Source organism: Seriola lalandi, unplaced genomic scaffold, assembly GCF_002814215.2.
Source record: "Seriola lalandi dorsalis isolate HSWRI2012SDOR001 ecotype SW California unplaced genomic scaffold, Sedor1 jcf7180002052699, whole genome shotgun sequence".
NCBI classification, from domain to species: Eukaryota; Metazoa; Chordata; class Actinopteri; order Carangiformes; family Carangidae; genus Seriola; species Seriola lalandi.
In genome coordinates this window covers 164,883-182,128 of record NW_019523252.1, presented here as the reverse complement: position 1 = coordinate 182,128, position 17,246 = coordinate 164,883, and the positions used below count along the sequence as shown (strand labels likewise).

The following is a 17,246-nucleotide window of genomic DNA, read 5'->3' as shown; positions in this document are numbered from 1 at the left end:
ACACACACACACACACACACACACACACACACACACACACACACACACACACACACACAGACTTCCTGTCCTCCTCCCTACCAGATCACATGTTACAGTCAGAGGGTGTATTTCATGGCCAAGTTGTAAGGCGTTATTTCGTCCCTTGTGGGGAAGGGCTGGTCTCTCAGCCCAGTTCTTCTGATAGGAATCACAAGGCTCTTCAGAGAGGCAGCGATGCAATCAGAATCACAGACGTCCCCTGTGAAGCCAAATGCTCCTGTATAGTCCACACCACCTTGGGGACAAAGAGAGTAGGGCTCACTGCAGCTCACCACGACCTTAACTACTCTGATCAAAGAAAAATACTTCCACAATTACTTTTGTAATATCTAGAGCTGTAGTGATTAGTTGATTGATCAGTTGATCAACAGAAAATTTATCTGCAAAAACTTTGATGATGAAATTTTTTCAACAATTTTCCAAACGGGTAATGTTTTAAAAAATCATGAGATTCAGCTTCTCAGATGTGAATATTACCAAATGATTAATCAACAAATAATAAATAGATTGATTTGAAAATAATCATTAGTTGCAACCTTAATTATATTTTCTACCATATTTAAAGAAAGGGCCTTTTGCCTTTGCCTCACCATCTTTTTAATAACTTTACAATTCTGGAAAAACAAATAAATAACTTTCTTAAATTCAATGTAATTATATAGTAGTTGGATGCATACAGTATAAAGTATGTGTACTGTACAGTGAGGTGACACTGACCTCAGGCAAATGACATGGGTGGATGGTGAACACTAAGGTCATAAGATGTACATGACCAATTATTTCCACTTAAAGACTGGCAATCCTTTTCCAAAACCTCAATCTCCATCTTTAAATGTAGGAAACTCCCATGTCCCATGTCCGTCTGCACACGCATCCTCTAGACCTGGTCATTTTGGTACAAAAAACCATGTTACTAATCCTCAGTTGTTGTTGTGACTCAGACTGAGAGCCATGATGTTGCCCATGATACCAGTTCTCCGGGTCGGTCTGGGCCCACATCTTGACGTGCCTTTTGTATCTAATTATCTGTCCTGTCAGCATGGAGAATGACATCCCCAGAGAGAGAGAGAACTTTATATTTGTGCTGCACATTATACATGCTGGGCAGGGTCACGCTGACCAACGCCTTGCCTGGGTTTTCAATCAGTAGTGCTGTGTTGGATGGCTATGAATGGGTGGATGGAAACGACAGAACCTCACAGTCATGCCAGGGTGATCTCCCTCTGCAAAGAGGGTAAACTGAGTCATCCACTCTGAGGCTAGCGGTTGGCAGTTCCCGTGGAAACGCCACGGATCTCCTCATTCTTGTATTTCTTTATTTTTGTCTTTTCTCCTCTGTTTCCTCCTGTCCTTTTGGAGTTCTCTGTATCTTAAATCTGTCCACTTGATGTTGTTTCCCATTCCGCTTCTTCCCTCCACTCCATTCCTGTCTTTTCTTTCTCTTACTCTTTCTCTTTTCATCCTAGCCTCTGAGGTAATATACATCGGACCTGTCAAAGGTAAGCTTTCCTCTTCCTCTGTCCTTTACTCTTCAGCACTGCTTCCTCACCCTTGCCTCCCCCTTCCTCCCAACCCTCCAGCCCCCACAGCTGGAGTGTTGAGGTCACATTACATCTGTAACCTTTGGGACTAGCAGCCGAGCCACGTGACTGCTCCTCTAGAGGAAGTCAGCTGATTTGAATGGTCACATGATGGTAAAGGCTTTGCCTCTCATTAGAAATTAGCTTGAAGCTCACTTTTTCTTACAGCTACTCCAGGCCTGCTCACCGTGCCTGCTGACTGTTTGGCAGGATAGCTGATCTGTTTTTTTGCTATACATTTTATAGATGTTCAGAAATCAGAACAGTGATATATGATATAATATTGCTTATTGGCCCATAATCCTACATGCACACCACAGTCAATAGCCCACACAGTACCTATGTGTAAAAATTTAATTCACCAGAGACACTTTCATTAATTGTCAACCCTGTCATGGTTTACATCTAGTCTTAACAGCCCATGGTGGTCCAGCTCCTTCCATCTAAGCCTTCTACAAATCCCCAGTGTGGGAGCATTAGGGAGTCAAGTCATGTTAACATTCTTTGTGCCTTTTCGCCTGTATTGGAGAGTCAGTAAACAGGATGGAGGAGGCCTAGTTGTGTTTCTAATGGGCTGCCCGCTTTCAACCTATACATGGTTTCTCTGGATATTTGGGATTCCAGAAGAGAGCTTAGGGAAGATGGGAGTACTCTCCCTGACCTGATGAACTCAGCATTAGGGAAAAACTTTGGAGGAAACCCTGAATAAAACCCTCCCCCACAAGACACGGGTGGCCATACCCTTCACCCTGTTCTCATGACCTCAGTTCGCAAACACAAACATACACGTGCACACTCACAAACACAAACCAAGCCCACTTCCTGGTTTCAGAAGGGATTAAGTGGTTTAGCCAGTGTTGCTTCTTGACCTAGGCCCTACAGAGGGAGAGAGGGAATGGAGGGGTGTGGGGCCAAATATACTCTGCAAGGCCAGCCAACAGGAAATGCAAACAGCTTCACTTTGGTGGCTTGCTTATGTTTGTAGCCAAAAAATCCAAAATTGAAAAACTAATGGGAAAACTAAAGTGTAAATATAGAGATAAATCAGCATTTAAAATATATTTAGGCAGGTTTGAATTAAGTTTTGAATTATGTTTTGGATTTTTATTTCCAAACTTACATGTTTTTGTAATTCATGCATCCTCCCACATCTCTGCGCTCCCCCTCTCCTCTCTGTGGCAAGTTGTGCAGTAGTTTGCTGTGTGCAGTGCATTCCTGCAGGTTTTTTGACTGTGAATAAGTGGGTGACCCTGATCATGTAGTGCATCATCTGCATGCTGATCCACATCAATCCCGCCATCAGCAGGAGGACATTGTTGGAGCCACTCATCTGCAAAGTGTGGGCTGGTAGTCACATGGTGTTGTTGACCGCTAGCTGGCCTGGCTAGGCTGCAAGTGTGTGTGCTTTTTGAAAAGTGTTCACCCTTTTTCCCTTGTGGTGTTTTAAGTGATCGATTTGTGAATGTGCACAGATTGAAATTCTCTAAAGCAAAATGTATATAAAAAGGAAAAGACATTGTGTATATCATATCCTTTCTCTCTGGACCTTTTGCGCTACAAGAACTAACTGATGACTTTGTGTTTTCAGGGAGCATCTACTCCAGTCCAGGCTTGTACAGTAAGACTATGACCCCCACCTACGACTCCAGGGATGGCAGCCCGCTGTCGCCAACCTCCGCCTGGTTTGGGGACAGCCCCTTGTCTGAGGGCAATCCCAGCATCCTTGCTGTCAGCCAGCCAATCTCCTCACCAGACATCCTGGTGAAACTCTACAAGCCCCAGTCCCTGCTGGACAAAGCCAAAATCAACCAGGGGTGAGATGAACTTTGCTTAGTGGTTTGGTGGTTTGGTTAAACTGCTTGTAGTCAGAAGTACTGTGGTGGATTGTAGAATATTTTAGAGCTGTGCTATTGATCAAAACAGTTGCCAGAGGCTGCATTTCTTTCGGAGAGAGAATGCTTTAAAAGACATTATATTCTAAATAGCCGCACTCACTGTCTGTACAGGTGGTTGGACTCATCCAGGTCTCTGATGGAGCAGGATGTAAAGGAGAATGAGGTGCTGCTGCTGAGGTTTAAATACCACAGTTTCTTTGATCTCAACCCTAAGGTAAGTCCCGCAGACAAAGCAGTACAACAACAATTACCCTCCAGTCACTTGGGGCAATTGTTGAGACCATGTTGTACCATATGACTCTGGTGACTATTGCTTCACCAGATCTAGTGATGTCCTGTGTGTATCAGACTGTGAGACAGCATTTGTTCATTTTACTGTTTGTTTGTATGCCTCCACAGTATGATGCCATCCGAGTGAACCAGCTCTATGAACAGGCCAAGTGGGCTATCCTGTTGGAGGAAATTGAGTGCACGGAGGAGGAAATGATGATGTTTGCTGCCCTGCAGGTAAGAAAACTCTGCGTGTTTGTGTTTGTGCCTGATCTTAATTTTCCTGTTTCAGCATTGTTTTGTCAGGGTCTGCAACTTGAGGACACACATTTTTCTTTTCATTGGGCAATGGGCACATTTCCTTCTTAACCACAAGCTAATAAATTGGATGGGCTTCCAGCCCAGAGCTGAGACATATGGCTGCCAGTTCTGCTGCAGCATGCATACTAAAAGTTGGCTGTTGTGCATTGTTGCAGAATGAGTTAATGGGGGCATTATCACACAGATTCCCACCGGGCTTCTCAGTATGCTTCAATATCTATCAATTCACTTTATTTCTGACTCATAGTCAATGTAAAAAGGGGAGCCATTAGACTTTTAAACAAAAAAATCCGTTATGAATAATTAATTAGAATTAACGTTAAAGACATTAATGGACTGACTTAAATTAGTTAAACAGAGTGAAGTGTCACTTTGATTGTCTGGAAATGAGCCCTAATTTTCATAAATTTTCTTGTTGATATTTGTTACCTGTAAAAAAAACAAACTAACAAAAAACAACACTATATTCTTCCAAATATAAATTTCCTCACTAAAGGGATTTCAAACATGTTCGTGTATAAGGTCAAGGCTGTTAGCTTCATGCGACCTGAGTAACTTCTGCTAACCTTGAGCAACCTTTCTGCAGCCACTCCTACAGAGCTGTTCTGACCTGGACTTTAAAGACACTGGTGGCATCAGATATAAGTTTAAATGAAGATCAGAAGAAAGAGAAAATGGCAAAAGTTGATTTCAAGGGGAATAGTGGAAGTGATATACAGATGTGAGCCCCTTTTGCCCCTTCAGGTTGCCCCCTTCAGTTTGAGGGTGGTGGCCCTGCTATTTCTGACCCTCATAAACCGTGGGTGCCAAGACCTGAGGACGCCACCCTGTCTTCACCCCCAGGGTAATTATAGAGCATCTTGGGCCAAAGGACCCAGTGCTTCAGCCCGGACCACCCACCCCAGCAAGAGACTGTCTCATAGACCTGATCACATTCCTATAAAAGCCCTTTTACACTCTGAGGTGTTAGGTGTGTTTCATCAGGCAGGTTATAATTACGCTTAACTGGTTTCTTTTTACTTTTCCTGAGAGAGATGCCTATCTGAGTCGAGTGTTTAGACTGGCAGCTAGTCTGTCGCTAACTGTCTGTTAGCACTTTGGTAGCTACTACTATGTTTCAGCTGGGTAGTATGAGCTCAGCAATTTTGGCTAAGGTTTCACTGCTGAGAGTGGATAAACAGGGTCTAAATAAAGAGCAATGATTGTCCACTTCCAGTATGTTGCTGGCTTGTGCTAGTATGCTATCACCTGGAAGTTTCTCTTTGGCAGTACATAGACATGAGGTAATCGGGAGTCGAGAACAGCAATTGACCTCATAGTCCTGCTGCCCAGGGGCAAGACTTGGGGCACAGGTTGTACTTTGTATCTCAGCAAATAAACATATGTGCTCAGCCACTCAAACAGACACACACACAGACGCACAGACACACACACACACACACACACACAAACAGGAAACAAGCTCATCAGTGTTGCGAATTTGAAAAGACTGCCAGAGTGGAAGTGGCAGAGGAATGGAGTGTCATCGAGAGCCCTTTGTCCCACATTCTGTAACCATAGCTGGCTAAAGCCTCACATATCTCTCTCAAACTCTGCCTCTGTATCTCTCACTCTCCCGACAGCTGGTCATTCATATATTGGTGGGGGGTTGGTGATGGGTTGACATTATAAATACCATTTGTCAACAGGTTGTATTTAGTGTCTGTGACTCACACTAAGAGGAAACCATGGTCAGATTTTCAGTAATGGCACCATCTTAATGAATTGGTGTCTCCATTGTTGCAAGAAGGCACAGTCTCTAACCACATCCCATTGTTCCAGTTGCACATATGTTCCCAGTAAAAACAATTTTATAGGCCATTACAGTTCAGAGACGTGCTGAGAACACATTGTCGAAACCGTTCCACTTATTTCTCTCAGTGAATCATCGTCACCAATCACTTTATTCTCCCCTCATCCTGAAACTAGTCTCCTTGTTTTCAGAGACATTGTTCCATCACTGGTAAACTCAGTGGTGGATATTGGCACCACTTGCCAACATAAATACCAACAAGTCTTAAAGTATTTATATGGTAATTATCACAGACCAGTTCCCTTTTTATAATACCAGGTTATAGGGTTTATGCACCAGTAGCACACAGGAAATCAGCAAAACTGTTGACGAAGGTGTTGAATAGCTAACAATTGCTAGCAAAGTCTATCTCCATCTTTATCTTGTTAAGGCACAGACTTGTTTTTCACCTGGAAGGTGAAATGAGTCTGGTGGACAGAAACATTCTGTAACTGGAAGACTGTAGGTTTTAACAGTACTGAGGATAAGACTTTGAAACCTTTTCCACAGCACCACAGACTTTGCTCCAGCTAGCCTTCGTTCTCAAAAACTTCTGATGTATATACTGTAGATGTGTGTCTAAAAAGGGAGATGCTTAAAAACAATCTTGAATTTCCCTGTATAGGACTGCTTTGTGTGCGGTTTAGGAAGTCTAGAAGGACAATTCATTTGATCAATAATACAGTCACTTGTCCAACATATTTCATCTAATTGCGGACCTGTTGTCATTTACCACACTGGAAAATATAATGAAATGCCTCAAAATAAAACAAATGTAGAATCCCTGATTTAACATAGAAAATTAAGTACTTAAATATTATTAAAAATGGGCCTAACTGGTGCATCTTTTATTTTTCCTCAGTACCACATCAACAAGCTGTCAATCATGGCCTCAGACAACCACATGAACAACAGTGAGAAGGAGGTGGATGAGGTGGATGCAGCCCTGTCAGACTTGGAGATTACCTTGGAGGGAGGAAAGACGTCCAACACACTGGTATGACAACACTGCCACATCATAACATTCACTGAAGGAAATACCTTGTAGATACTAATTACATCCACTGGGATTGTCCAAGTGTTTCTTTTTTAATTCAATATGTGAATTGGTTTACCCAGTTGTTTGGTCCTTTGTTTCTCTACTGTGTTCTGATGAAGTCTCCATTCATCAGTGGTGTTAAACAGGAGTGGGAACCTATAGACACTGCACACGGACCCAGGGGAGGGGAAATAGCAATGAAATTCACTGGAAGTGCAAACTTTCACACCGTTATTTATGAGTGCTGCATCTAACAAAGAGCTGGGGATGTGAGATATTTTACACTTACACAAACCTCAAAAAAGGCTGAATTTTATACAGTTAAACTGAAAATATATACAGTATCTCTATTGTTACAGCACCCCCACCTTGGAAAGTTAAGTTTATACAGCTTATCAGAGGAAACTGCGCTTTGTGATATTACGGAACATGTGTTGTCTTTAGAATACACGACTGACATTGAATGACATTGACAATGTAAAACGTTGATTCTGAAGTCTTTGTTATGTTTAACCATGTTCATATTCTTTTATATTAAAGTCTTCAGGGCTTACACTAACAATGGTTTTTTTCCTTCCTCCTAGGGTGACATCACATCTATTCCTGAGCTAGCTGACTACGTCAAAGTCTTCAAGTGAGTCCACATCCAGAACTACTTGATTCTACATTCTCTTTCAATGCTATCAGAAACACTGTGTGTAAGAACCGTGTATGAGTGCGTGCTAAGATTACATTTTTCCCAAAATATGTTGAATCTATTAGCGAACCAACAAATAACATTTTCTGGCTAAATAAGAAAGCGGTTGCCTGTTTTGCATCAGTGTAATAGGCCAGGTTGTTTGCCAAAGGACATTTGTAGGCTGAGTTTGCAGTTTCTTACAGTTGGATCAAGCACATTTTGAAGCATATTCGTTTTTGGCTTTAAGCCTTTGCTGACAGGCAGGTGGCCCCTGGGGTGATTGTCTCATAAAATGCATAAACCATCAGGGGGGTATGATATCAAGAGGCATTTCCTCTTTAATGGTTTTCTATTAATGTTCTTGTCCAATGCTGGCTCTTTTCCTATTCACCTCGCTGACTTTGCACTTGAGTACACCCCCCCATTCTCTCTCCTTTGTACTCGCTTATGATCTCCCTTCCCCCGCTCTTCCTCTTGACCAGTAATAAAGAAAATGGGTGTTTTTTCAATCTGAAGTATGACATGTCTCTGTCTGTCTGTTACATATTTTCCAGACCTAAGAAACTGACGCTGAAGGGTTATAAGCAGTACTGGTGCACATTCAAGGATATCACAATTTCCTGTTACAAGAGTAAAGAGGAGGCACATGGGACACCTGCTCACCAAATGAATCTTAGAGGTGCAGATGCACATACATTTATATAGAGACGCACAAATAAGTAATTTCATGTCCATGCAAGAATGAAATACTGTTATCTATGGTGCTGTGTCTAAAGAATGGGTGTGACCTTTGACCTCTTTTTCCACTCTGCTCTGTGGCTTCACATGTGTAGGTTGTGAGGTAACTCCAGATGTTAACATCTCGGGCCAGAAATTCAACATCAAGTTGCTAATCCCTGTGGCTGATGGCATGAACGAGATCTGGCTTCGGTGTGACACGGTAAGACAGAAGTTATTGCACCATTTACTACGTCTTTTGCTCTGACGGGTGTTTAATTACCAGCGTTTGACTTTCTCTTTCAGGAGAAACAGTACGCCCACTGGATGGCTGCATGTCGCTTGGCCTCCAAAGGGAAGACCATGGCCGACAGCTCTTACAACCTAGAGGTCCAGAACATTCTGTCCTTCCTCAAGATGCAGCACATGAACCCAGACCCTCAGTTCATTGAGCCGATCACCACCGATATCAACCCAGAATGCCTGGTGTCCCCACGCTATCTGAAGAAGTACAAGAACAAGCAGGTAAGCCATAGAGGCTGTGTTTTTGTATTGAGCTTTAACACGGTACCTCTTAATGTAATATAAGGTCTATTTACAGCAGTGTGGAAGGTGAAGTGTACAGTTGGAAAGAGACAGAAAGAAGATGGTAACTATCTGGTCTAATGTGTGTTTTGTGGGAGGTTGTTTACTTGTTTGATGAGTTGGTTGTGGAGTTAGATGGAGCAGCATTTGATGCTTCCCAGATGGGTGCCTCCTGGCATCAGGGTTGTCTTGCATTGGAATGTAGCCTCCCTCTACTCCCCCCTCTTTTACTTTTCCTCCTCCTCCCCGTGTTTCTTCACCCCATCCCACTCTGTCCGAGGGGAAACCAGGACAGCAGACGTCCAAACCACTCAACATGCTGCTTACAGTAGAGTAGAGCTCATGTCAGACTGTAACAGATACTTCACCTTGGCTCTGGGTCTTTGTTCTTGTAGACAAAAGAGCTGGAAGGGTAGAGATCTCAGTCACTCAACCTGTAGGTACTTATCCGACATGGAGGTGAGGTGGAAACAGAGGCAAGAAATCTGAGTTTTGTTTAAGACAACATTATGGGAGTGGCCACAACTGAGCGACTGTAGCAAACATCTTGATGTCCAGGTGTAACATTCAAACACCGAAAAAGAATAATGAACTTTCGTGTAAGCGTTAGGAAAATTCTACAATGCTCTCAGCGGATTTGCATGTAAGCAACAGGCTGGTGTGTGCACACTGGAACAGCTGAGTACACTACTGCCATGTCCGTGTTAGCTGCAAATGGGTGAGGGAGGGAGGGGTTGCCTTCGCCATAGTTTACACACTGGTTTTGTTTTAGTTGTAGTAGAAAAGCAAAATGTTGCTGGGGGTTAGAGAGATTTTGAGAGATGTTGGTACCGTAAATGATGACTCAGAAATGGTCTGAGAAATAGCCTAAAATATAATGGATGTCTAGAAAGAGAGGAATGATCAGAGGAGAAGGGGAAATTATTGAGATGGTGCACAGCAAAGATCCAGAGGGGTGTGTTTCATATTTAGCTGTTAGAATTGAATGAAATATTATTGGAACAGAATTTAATAACATGACTGATGGTACAAGAGAAAGAAGAATGATGTTCTATGTTAGTGCGGTGTGAACAATGCTAATTGAATATGTATGCTGTGGGAAATTCATGTTGTTCTCACTCTCTTTGATACCTGAAGCTGCATTTTGATACATGAAGGAAGCATGCATATCACATGGTCCTACTGAACACACACCACAGCTAAAAGCTAGAATGATCCAGATTTACAGAAATATAAGTGTCAGTTCTCTCTCTGTATGTCTCACTTTCTCCCTTTTTGGACTAGTCAGGAAATCGTTTAAATATAGTTGTGGTCAATAATTGAATCACCATCTGTTGATGACCAATTCATGTTCAAGTAAAGTTGCAAAGACATTCACAAACCCAGATCACATGATACACTTTGACCTACTAAGAACAGCCAGTGTGTTGGTATGAAGGAGAGACCTGGTCCTGGTTTACTGCTTGTTTGACTCGCCTTTGGTTCTGTGTATTCTGTACTATATTTTCCCATAGAGAGTTCCTTTCATTAATTTTCTTGAAAAGCATAATATTGGTATTTTAAGAAACTCATCATTTTAATAAAGATGACTCAATAATATTTTTGGTAGCATTCAAGAACTACACCTCTCATGAATCTTACTGTATGTGTCATCAAAACCTCATGGGAGCTGTTAATACTGACAAAATAATAGTTGTCTTATCTTGGTTACAATGATTAGCTGCTCAAATGTCACAGTGCACTATCCGCTGACCCGCTTTCTTTACAATATGAGGAGAAGACTCCAGTACCATCTGTCATTGTCTCAGTAGAAAGACAAAAAAACCAAACAAAAAGCCCTCCTTTTTATAATGCTTTGCCTTGACCAGAGTCTACTTTCAACAGGGGGCAGGAGACTGGGACTTTTTAAGAGCATAACTCTCTCTCTCTCTCTGTCTCTCTCTCTCTCTCTCTCTCTCTCTCTCTCTCTCTCTCTCTCTCTCTCTCTCTCTCTCTCTCTCTCTCTCTCTCTGGGGCTGTGGCTCTCTCTCTGGGGCTGTGGCTCTTTCTGGCTCAGGTCCAATCTCACACTCAAACCCAGTCTGATAGAGGGGGTCCCCAGGCACAACATGAAAGAGTAGTGGCATATGTATGTACAGTATGTGTATGTGCCTGTGTACTCATGTAGTGGGTGTGGGGCACCAGGAAATGAGCCATGCCTGGGAATGCTGCGCGGGAAAACTATCTGGGAAAAGCCCGTTAGCTCTCAGTCAGCTGTGACCCCTCCCCATCTCCCTTAAACTGGACTTCCTGTGGCAAGATTTGTCTGAGGAGACTTCCGTGCTGCAGCTCCCTGCGGATACACACACACACAGGAATTTTTAGATTATGTGAACCAGAGTTGTGTCCGGCCAAATCTGTACATTTACATAAGAGAAAACAAATGATAAAAGCACAATAATAAACTCCTGCAGCTTGGAGACATGGCACTTCTACATTTTGGTACTTCCAGCGTGTGCTGCTTGGTATGTATCACCATCCTGTGGATGGAAGAGGAATTACAGAGAAGCGGTGCAATTCCTATAATGGCCCATTGTGAATGTATAAATTAAACACTGGCTGATTGCTGCTGTACTGTCCCTCCTGTGGCCAAACACTGCATGACACCCTCTGCCAACTTTGTTTGCCTTTTTATTATAGTCATGGTCTCCTGCTTGTTATACTCCTCCCTCAACACTGATCTTACTTGCTTGTTCTCTTCATCCAATATTTCTTTCTCTCACTTTGTATGCATCTCCTTCATTCCTCTGTGTCCTCCTCCCATCCCCACTTCCCCTCTTCAGCCAGGCTATATCAGGGACTTGGTAAGTTGAGTTGTGTGTCCACTGGGTGCCTAAAAAACCATAGATATGTGCATGACTGTCGCAACTCTGAACACTTAACCTAACTCTAAGTAGCTGTATGACATAGTCATCATAGTCGCTGATAGTCACAGTAGATCCTAGTAGATCCTAATAGATCCTAGAATCCTTTTTGATAGTCTGTATGTTTTCTGTATGCTCTCTTATGTTTTCAGGGAGCCATAAGACAAGCATATGACGCATATCTCTGTTGTGTTTGTATTTTTGTTTACTTTACCGGTACACAAAATATTCAGTAAAACTTAATAATAATAATAATGAACTATTATTATTATTATTATTATTATTATGGTAAACATATGGATCTGGACATCTATTTTATCACTGCTATTTATCAAACCAAACCATAGGTTTTTAGATTGATGAACATACCCTTTAGACAGATACTGATTTCAGTTCAATGTAGCACGGTTAAACAAGGACTATTGAATATTTTGTGTTGATTCGTTTAAGTGCTTAGTGCTAAGAAGCTGTGACAAGTCATAAATATTTTCATGAGTGTTGCTTCTAAACAGCAACAAAATGATCAACTTCACTGTTTCATTTCTCACATCCATATTTGCTCTGTTTCTTTTGTCCCACCTCATGATTGTAAAACTAATCAGTCGCTGAGTGCAACATGTGGAAGAGGCAAAATGGCAAAATGATGTTCACTGAGATGAATCACTCATTTGATCGATTTTCATACTGCACTCACATGAACCGAAATCAGTGCTGATCTAGAGGGTAGGAAACGCGCATTCATAACTCTTTAACGTCCTTTAGAAAGTGGTCTGCGTTAAAAGAGAAGCCAGAATCCTCAGAGACCGTTAACTCACGCCGGATATCTCTGTTAAAACTGCTCTTCCTGTTGAATTAGTTGATAAAATGTTGCGTTCCAGCCCTAAGAAGGTTTAAAGACAGTGGGGGAATAGACACATGCATGCACACTCACACAAACTGAACGCTTCCCTTGGCTTATTAACTGTAGTCTGGCTCCCCGGGGTGCTCATAGGTTTATTATTTGTTTGTCTGTCTATTTTCTAGCTGTGTGAAGTAGACTTTTACTGTGACAGCTCTATGGTTATTGGCTGACACTATGTCTGCTGATGGCTTTATGGAGTTAGCCACAGCTTATTTATGCATTGGGTGCGTGTTTGGATCTGGGTGCATTGGGTGGTTTAAGTGTGGTGATGGGATACATTTGTTCACTTTTGGGAATGTGTTAGTTTTTTCAATGACACAAATGGTGGGAGCATACTGAAATGTTATGTGTGTAATGTTTGCGATTGTGTATTTACCAGATTTCAGCCCGGATCCTTGAAGCCCACCAGAATGTGGCCCAGATGAGTCTCATTGAAGCCAAGATGCGCTTCATCCAGGCGTGGCAGTCCCTGCCCGAGTTTGGAATCACTCATTTCCTTGCCAAGTAAGTGTCACAGAGGACTAAAGTTCAATGAACTGCTGATGTGTCTTTGTACTTTTATCTCCATCACCCACACTCTCAGTTGTATGTGCTGACAGTGACTCATTTGGTCCTTTGTTCTACTCACTTTCATTTCACAATGGATTCTCCTCTTCTTCTCTGCAGGTTCCAGGGTGTAAAGCGGGAGGAGCTGATCGGCATCACTTATAACCGGTTGATCCGGATGGATCCCAACGCTGGAGATGCCATTAAGACTTGGCGCTTTAGCAACATGAAACAGTGGAACGTCAACTGGGAGATCAAGATGGTAGGGAGCTTTTAGAAAATTACAGTTTGCTTTGTCAGCTTTCCCCTAAACATCGCTTTTTAAAAAATTCTTTACATCATATACTTTCTCAGAGTATTGGAAGTTAGTGTTTTTTCTAGAGCTGAAAAGAAGAGTCAACTAAAGGGGAACTCCTCTGATGAGTCTGATAAACTCCCTCAAGTGATGTCTCTTGAGTCAGCGTCAGCTGTGGCTGAAGACTACAAGTTTGAAAATAAAAAGAATGTGGGGGTGCAGAGTCTCTCTGTATTTCTCTCTACATCTCAGTTGAGGCTAGCAACCCACCATTATATCACCACTACTAGCATAACACACCCAAATCTCCAACTTAACTGTCAGTAGTTAAATGGCATTGTGGATAATGTAGGTGCCAGGTTTTAACAAGGAAAAGAATGAGTGGAGTAAAAGAAAGACTTTCCCTGGTTCTGCCACATTGATTTTGATCCTTTTGTTTGAAACCGTCCATTGTGTTTATAAATACTCAGAAATCATAAATCTGCCACATTTTTCGTATTGGATTCATTCAAGTTAATGAAACTGTTCAGTTTGTTGTTTGAGTGTATATGTTTCTTCTTTCTATGCATAAATTGGCAATATAGAAGAGTTATAATAGATGTCTTTTTATAGACTCTATCTTGTCCTGCAACTGTTCGCTGGGCACTGCGAAAGTAATTCAGGGACACAATAGACGTCATCACCTAACCTTATTGTCTGAATTACGAAACATTGATTACATTTCGCCAGTTACTGTCAAAGCATGACTGATGTGATGTAATGTGCTCTGCTCCGTGTGCTCAGGTGACGGTGGAATTTGCAGACGAGCCTAGTCTGTCTTTCACCTGTGCCGAGGTGGACTGTAAAGTGGTCCACGAGTTCATTGGTGGCTACATCTTCCTGTCCACGCGTGCCAAGGACCAGAACGAGTCTCTAGATGAGGAGATGTTCTATAAGCTGACCAGTGGCTGGGTCTGAGCTGCCCCAAACAACCAGGGGTCAACGATTGTAGGTCAGGGGGGCCAGGAGGGGAGTGGTGGGGGTGGAACCACATTGTATGGGTTTATTTTATTCTACTTTTTCTCAGTCTTTTTAATTGTTTGGAGCTGTGCTGAAGCGTCCAGAACAGCACAACTGTTGCCATGCTGATACCGTTTTTATTGTTATAGTTGTTTTGCATTAACGCTGACAAGGTCATTTGTTACAACACTAATTTGTGGTGAATGCAGTCCAGATGAACTCTGAACTTAAACTCCTGTGGTTGAGCAGAAGCCTTACACAAACCTGAACTGGGATGTTTGTCTGTTTTCCTACGACCACCTGCCCCCTCTCCTCCTGGACTGATGGCCATCAACTTACGTCCATGACTACCCTTTAAAACCAATCATACACCAGATTTAATCCCAAAGATCCTTTATTTCCTCTTCACTCTTTGTCTCGCTGTGTATTTCTCTCTCTTCTAGAACTGGACTAAAAGAGCTGACATCAAACTGTCATTAAAACATATTGTGATATAGTGCCGCAGATACTCACAGTTATATCTAATTATTTATCCTAAAAGATGGACTTCATCAAAGAGTCCAATCAAAGGGGTATCTGTAAACAGCAGTGTGCAGCCTATCCACTCTATGAAGGGTTTAATCTCTTTGAAGTCACATGTAAGCACTTCTACAGTATACAGTCCTGTTTATGAATAAGCTGTTTTTAAATTTCCGTTTGCTTTTGATGTCTGTTGTCTTTGTTTCAGAGCTGGAGAGTCTATTCTCTCCTTTGAATTCTCATTGTATTAGCTGACAGGTGTGACATGGAGAGCCTGAGCTTTGTTTTGTATGTAGTAGACTGCTAATGGTGAGCATGTCTGAAAACACACAGTTCAGTGCGCTTGGGATGAGTGTCCTGTTTGTTTCCAACTGACCTTAATGTCCTTGCTGCAAAAATGTTCATTTTTTTAAAAAGTCATTTAGTCTAGTGTTGGTCTATGTAGTGTTTCTTTAAAACAAGTTTTAAAAACTGTGGTTGGTGGGGATGTTGAACTACGGTAGATCACTAATGGCACAAGTTATCACCAGTGCATGTGTATTTAAAATGTCTCATCACACTGGCAGTTTTTATGGTTGTTTTTCAAAAAAATATTTAAAGAATCAACCAGAAGCTAAATGATTTTTTTCAAAATGTCCATTCTCTTTCCGAACTATAAGCAGTTTAGGTTTTTTCATCTTCTGACCTGGAAGTGCACATTCAGAAGTTATGTGCCAAAGTACATTAACATTTTGCTAAATGTGTCTGGTCTTTGGCTGCTGTTCTGACCACAGTGATAAGTAGCAAAATCACAATGGCATGCTTTGAATTGCATCCAGATTTGAAACCCCTGACATCTCATTGCTTAGTGCATGTACACTACATAATACAAGGGATCATTACTTCCTTGTACCAACTTTTACTTTATTGCCATTCTGTTTCTCACACCGTATAGTATTAATATTGTTATTATTATCATTTTTATCATTACACACCAGCAAAAGGTCACTGAGTTTGAAGAATGAATATGCAAACGTTTTTTTTTCTTCTGTCCTCAGTATGAAGGATCAGTAAATAAAGTATTATTTTTTTGTAACTAATGTAAAAACACAAACGTTTTATAGAATTGTACAGTTTTTTTCTGCTTTTTTGGGGGTGTGGAAGTTTTTCCGTTCAGAAAAAAAAGGGGGGAAGCCATCTGTCAATGTGTAGTATTCAGAATTGTGCCTGCTTATGTTGTGGTCTTACTGAATTTTCAGATGAAGATATATATGAATATATATGAAGATAACACTAGTCTCAAACTCCAGGTTTGATTAAGATGTTTGTCGAGTACATATTATAATTTTTTTTTCTAAAATACAGATACATATGCCTTTTAAATGTGTTCTTTTTTCTTGCATTACTGCTTAATTTTATTGATTTTCTGCTTTCTCTTCTACCACTTGTGGCTGACCATCTGTGACCTTGAGATGCATTTTTAGCTCATTCTTTAGACTGACATTGATACTTATGAGCAATTTTTGCTGCAAATTTAATTTGCTCAGCGCCTTTTTAAAATACTTCACTTAATTGTCTGGTTTTGTCACGAGCAAAGTGTGCCATTTAATAATGTCCATATGAAGGAGACCCACATTGTTTAGACCCTGGAGTTTGAGACAAATCAGCAAAAATTAACAGAGGTAAGAGAAAATCAAGTCTTGTCTGTTTTGTTTTTCTCTGATGTTGTTTTTATTTGCCTCCAGTGTCAGGAGCAGCAGTGCATGTCCTGCTGCTCTGCTCTCTGACTGTAAAAAATGCATTTATTTTAAAAAATAAAGTAATTTTTATTTAACCTGAGTGTAATCTGCCCTTGATTTGCCACAAGGCAGAATGTAATGTCAACCAGATCAACGCGTGTTAAGAAGTAATTCAATTAATTTAATTTAATCTCGATCTAAGGAGCTAAAAAGCCAATTACATTTCAGTTCAATACAACTAATAAATCCTTTGAAAAAAATGATTTTCTAGTAGGGCTGCACAATATGCAAAAAAGTCATATTGCGATTATTTTGCCAGATATTGCTATGTGAGTCACAATTTCAGTTGGAATGATTGTTTTTGCATTTCATTTAAACTGAAAAAATTTTGATATGATTTTTGTTG

The 17,246-nt window shown here is 41.3% G+C and overlaps 1 protein-coding gene across 2 annotated transcripts; it reads left to right on the top strand.

The window, feature by feature from the left end:
* The first annotated feature begins 1,405 nt into the window (after positions 1–1,405).
* On the top strand, positions 1,406–16,935 carry LOC111650684 (fermitin family homolog 2-like). Of its 2 annotated transcripts, XM_023400605.2 has the most exons (13): positions 1,406–1,541; positions 3,211–3,436; positions 3,629–3,731; positions 3,917–4,024; positions 6,802–6,936; positions 7,563–7,612; positions 8,212–8,336; positions 8,491–8,597; positions 8,681–8,899; positions 11,782–11,802; positions 13,143–13,267; positions 13,430–13,571; positions 14,388–16,935. In XM_023400605.2, the coding sequence occupies exons 1-13, from the start codon at positions 1,430–1,432 to the stop codon at positions 14,559–14,561; spliced, it is 1,647 nt and encodes a 548-aa protein (XP_023256373.1). In that variant the 5' UTR covers positions 1,406–1,429; the 3' UTR covers positions 14,562–16,935. The 2 variants fall into 2 exon arrangements, with proteins under 2 accessions (XP_023256373.1, XP_023256374.1); XM_023400606.2 differs by lacking the exon at positions 11,782–11,802 and having other exon boundaries at positions 1,415–1,541.
* The last annotated feature ends 311 nt before the right edge of the window (positions 16,936–17,246 follow it).

Excerpts from the sequence above, each read along its gene's own strand:
- LOC111650684 (XM_023400605.2), top strand. The coding sequence starts at position 1,430 with ATGTTGTTTCCCATTCCGCTTCTTCCCTCCACTCCATTCCTGTCTTTT. Across the intron at positions 3,732-3,916 it reads TCTTTGATCTCAACCCTAAG|TATGATGCCATCCGAGTGAA; the intron begins GTAAGTCCCGCA and ends ATGCCTCCACAG. Across the intron at positions 4,025-6,801 it reads TGATGTTTGCTGCCCTGCAG|TACCACATCAACAAGCTGTC; the intron begins GTAAGAAAACTC and ends ATTTTTCCTCAG.